This window comes from Gymnoscopelus braueri (assembly GCF_963280865.1).
Source record: "Gymnoscopelus braueri genome assembly, chromosome: 24".
NCBI lineage: Eukaryota > Metazoa > Chordata > Actinopteri > Myctophiformes > Myctophidae > Gymnoscopelus > Gymnoscopelus braueri.
In genome coordinates, this window is record NC_137626.1 from 1,864,748 (window position 1) to 1,869,747 (window position 5,000).

Genomic DNA, 5,000 nt, shown 5'->3' on the forward strand with positions numbered 1-5,000 from the left:
AATTTGGGGGTCCTTGACCTGAAAAAGTTTGAGAACCACTGCCCTAGAATGAAAATAAAAGGTTAAATCAGTGTTTTAATCATTCTGTATCGTAGAGCGTTAAACATTGTAACATAATAAAAAAAACTCCATTTCACTTGTTGCATAAACCGTGACCTCTGCTGCTCTCTACTGCCCTCTGCTGGATACCGCTGTTATTAGTTAATTATTTACTTTATTTATTTAATTACTGTTGTTAGTTTTTATAGAAAATAATAACCGTAGTGTGACATCAAAGCCACTAGAGGCCGCTATTCCCAAGGATCACTGAGTTATTTAAAAAGTAAAGATTGTATTGAAAATCCCCCAAAGGATAATCTTGTAGACAGTGGTGGGAAAAGTACTCACATTTCTTACTTATGTAATCAAGTATCAATACTGCAATGTAGAAATACTCTGTTACGAGTAAAAGTCCGGCATTCCGTTACGAGTAAAAGTACGAAAGTAGTTGGCTTCAAAATGTACTTAAAGTACCAAAAGTAGAAAGTACTCATTATGCAGAATGTCCCATTTCACAGGTTTTCAAATGTATAAAAATAATTTGTATAATAATAATAAAAAAGTATAAAAATAATTTGAAAATAGCCGATCAACAAGCTCACAATGTGTCGCATCGCGACGCATTGTGAGCTTGTAGATCGGCTATTTTCAAATGGCCGAAATGTGTATATAGGGCTGAAGTGGTTAATGCATGTTTTGTAATAATATTCAAAATCTATAAAGTAACTAAAGCTTTCAAATAATTGTAGTGGAGTAAAAGTACAATATTTGCCTCTGAGATGTAGTGGAGTAGAAGTAAAAGTACTGACAATTGGAAATACTCCAGTAAAGTAAAAAATACCTCAAAATTGTACTTAAGTACAGTACTTGAGTAAATGTACTTAGTTACTTTACACCACTGCTTAGCGGGAATGAGGTCAGGACTTTGGTACTCTCTATGCTCCAGTTATGTAACGTTTGCTTCAATTCTTTCTTGTAATTCTTCTCTTTTTTAATCTTTTCCCTGGTTTTCAATGTACCTTGTGTCAGTGTGATCGACCGTGGTTGGTTCTAAACATGCTTTATAAATAAAATATCATTTTGAGCTTGTAGATCTGATTGTAGATCGTCTGTTTTCACCACGTAACACCTGGTAGAAGACTAAATAACCGCTTTAAGGTTAAAGGAGGAGTTCACCCAAAAAATGACTTATTTTCTATCAATTGCACACCCTATGAAGCCTTGAATCCATGGATTCTTTTTTGTTTTTGTCGCATTCCTAAGCTAATAATTTGATTCCCGTCTCCTACCGGCTAATGTATCCGGTAGGAGACACAAAGTAGATTATTTGTGTCTCCTACCGGAAATACACACGGTCATCAAATTATTGTCTTAGGAATGCCACAAAAACAAAAATAAATCCATGAATTCAAGGCTTCATGGGGTGTGTAATTGATAGAAAATAAGTCATTTTTTTGTGAACTCCTCCTTTAAGGGGGAAAAAAGGTAAAACTAAATGGTAAAAAAAAAGAAAACTCAGAAAAAGAGAAAAAAATGGTCAAAATGTCATTCATAAGATTGGTGTCTGAAAATGTTTGTGTACTCAGAGATGCAAATTAATGTCTTTGTGTGTGCGTGTGCGTGTGCGTACGTGTGTGTGTGTGCGTGTGTGTGTGTGCGTGCGTGTGTGTATGTACGTGTGTGTGTGTGTGTGTGTGTGTGTGTGTGTGTGTGTGTGTGTGTGTGTGTGTGTGTGTGTGTGTGTGTGTGTGTGTGTGTGTGTGTGTGTGTGTGTGTGTGTGTGTGTGTGTGTGCAGTGTTCCTGGACAGTCAGACGGCCACTCAGGTGTTGGTGAGAAACAGACGAGCCAATTCTATGTTCGAGGAGCTGAAACCAGGTACACTGTAGTAGTATTCACGTATAACTGTTAGTTCTATCAAATGATTAAAATGTTTCATTGCGATTAATCACATGCTTTGGCATAGATCGCGCATTTTAATCACGATTTTATATATTTTCTTGTGTTCATAATCTGACTGTCCTAATGACAGAAGACTGTCCACAGTGTGTGTGAGATAAGCCCCTCCCTCAGGAAGAGTGGTACAGGAAGCCCCTCCCTCAGGAAGAGTGGTACAGGAAGCCCCTCCCTCAGGAAGAGTGGTACAGGAAGCCCCTCCCTCAGGAAGTCTCACAAGTAGAGATTTCCATAGATATATATAAAGGCTAGATGACTCACCCGCGCTGCTGGCCAATGGAGTACGACGTTGCCACATGGCGGCCATCTTGAGACAGTCATTCATAACATTATGTCTATGGTGCATGTACTTTGAAATAACCATAGCGTGCTCAATTTTCATCCGATTTTCAAACGGTTTGGTGTTTTGTAAACACCAAAGATGATACTGAATACTTAATTTTATATATAAAAAAAAAACATGATTATAATTATAAGTATGCAGTATCATAACTACATCTTTGGTGTTTACAAAACACCAAACCGTTTGAAAATCGGATGCAAATTGAGCACGCTATGGTTATTTCAAAGTATATGCACCATAGACATAATGTTACTGTCTCAAGATGGCCGCGGTTGAGCTACGCTTGCGACGCCCCCTTGAGCCATCTTTTTTACCTTTACCTATCCACTTCGTGCCTTGTGGCACATAAGGCCTTCACAGAGCGCTTCCACTTCTCGCGGTCAGCTGCTGCAGTCCTCACTTCAGACCATGATTTCCATCCTGCTTCTTTTCTTTCCTTCTCAACGGTACGTCTCCAGGTGGTCTTTGGTCTTCCTTTTCTTCTTTTCCCTTCTGGTGCCCAGGTCATTGCTATGTTGCAGTCGTTGTTGTGGTCCTGCCGTAGTATGTGTCCAATCATCTTCCATCTTCTTAGCTTCACTTCCTCACTCAGCGGCTTCATCTCAGCTCTTTCTAGCAGGTCTTCAGTACTGACGTGATCATGCCAATGTATACGGAGTATTCTTCGTAGGCATCTATTATGGAACACATCAACTGCCTTGTTGTCTCCTTTGTTCATTTTCCATGTTTCACATCCGTATAACAATACTGGCACCACTAGTGTCTTGTACAGTCTTAGCTTGGTTCTTCTTGTGATGCTGTTGGAGTTCCAGGTCTTTTTAAGTCTGATGAATGCACCTCTTGCTTTTGACAGTCTATTCTTTAGGTCCTTCATACCGCCTCCCTCTTTACAAAGTGTGGCTCCTAAATAAGTGAACTGGTCTACCTCTTCAATATCTTGTCCATTGATGTGAATTTTTTCCTGGTTTCTTGCATTAATCCTCATTGTTTTTGTCTTTTGTATGTTGATCCTGAGTCCTACTCGCCTGGCTTCTTCATCCATTTGTGTTGTTTTGTTCTGTATCTGCTGTTTTGTAGAGGAGAGTAGCGCTATGTCGTCTGCGAAGTCCAGGTCGTCAAGTTTTGATGTCAGCTTCCATCGAATTCCATTCTCTCCCTCTTTAACTGTTCTTCTCATAACCCAATCCATCACGATCAAGAACAAGAATCCGGACATATTGCATCCTTGTTTGACACCGGTTTTGATGTCAAACCACTCACATATTTCTCCTTGGTCTTCTACTGCACACTGGAAGTCTTCATAAAACGTTCTGACCATTCTCACTATCTTCTCTGGGATTCCGTACTTCTTCATAATCATCCACAGGCTTTCGTGATGGACAGAGTCGAAAGCCTTTTCGAAGTCTACAAAGTTCATGTATAGTGTTGCTTGCCACTCATTAACCTGTTCAATGATGTTTCGCAGTATGAAGACTTGCTCTGTTGTTCCCCTACCCGTCCTATAACCTGCTTGTTCCTTTCTCAGCCTGCAGTCGATTCCATTTCTTATGCGATCTACAACAATCCTGCCAAGTATCTTTCCCACTATAGGGAGTAGGGTTATGCCTCTCGAGTTCTTGCATTCTTTGAGATTTCCTTTCTTTGCTAGTTTGATGATAAGCCCTTTCTTCCATTTTGTTGGGATCTTCTCATGTTTCCATATTTTCCCCAACAGTTGATGTACCTTCATTGCTGAGAACTCTGCATCTGCTTTTAGTAATTCAGCTGTGATGGAGTCGATTCCTGGTGCCTTGCCATTCTGTAGTCTTTTTATTGCATCTTTGACTTCGCCTAGTGTTGGTTCGTTTACTGTGATCTCTTCAATTCTATTGTTGAAATTGCATTCCTCATCTTCGGTTATTGGGTTTTCTGGTTCTACGCTATTAAACACTTCCTTGAAGTGTTCAGTCCATCTAAACTTAATTTCCTCTCTTCCACTAATGAGGTTCCCATCCTTGTCCAGTACTGCTGTACTCTGTCTGGGTCTCTCGTTGCACAGTATCTTTGTGAGTCCATATAGTGTCTTCATGTGTTGTTTTCTTGCAGCATCTTCGGCTTCACTTGCAATGTTCTCCATCCATTTCCTTTTGTCTGCTTTTATACTTCTCTTCACCTCTTTGTTCTTCTCTGCATACTTCTCTTTTAGCTGCTTAATGATTCTTTCGGAACGTGTGCCCAGGATCTTCTTTTTTATTCCTTCTCTTTGTTCTACGAGACTACATGATTCTTCACTGATCCATGGCTTCTTCTTTTTCCGTGGTCTACCTAAGACTGCCTCAGCTACTTCTATGTACGCCTTCTCCATCACTTGGAAGTCACGCTCTACCTCTTCATCTTCTACTCTTTGCTCTTCATCTTCCAGTATCTGGTACCTGTTTCTTAGACTGATGCAAAAGGTCTTTAAGATGTTTTTATTCCTCAGCTTTGCTGTATCATACTTGACTCTGGTGCTTTTCTTTTCCTTTTGTCGTTTCTTTAGTCTTAGCTTGATTGTTGTGCATACAAGATAGTGGTCACTTCCAATATCTGCAGACCTGTGTACTCTTGTGTCTTTCACTGAATTCCTAAATTGTTTATTGATTAGTGTGTGATCTATCTGATTCCTGGTCTTCCCATCTGGGGGT

General features: G+C 39.8%; 1 protein-coding gene across 1 annotated transcript in view; it reads left to right on the forward strand.

Annotated features, from left to right (window-relative positions):
- Window positions 1–5,000, forward strand: part of f2 (coagulation factor II (thrombin)) — a gene marked incomplete at its 5' end in the record, with an annotated part of 21,922 nt that overhangs the window by 1,017 nt on the left and 15,905 nt on the right. Inside the window, one exon of the mRNA XM_080423089.1 lies at window positions 1,836–1,916. Coding sequence (XP_080279215.1) covers window positions 1,836–1,916 — 81 coding nt within the window. The remainder of the gene's footprint in view (window positions 1–1,835; window positions 1,917–5,000) is intronic.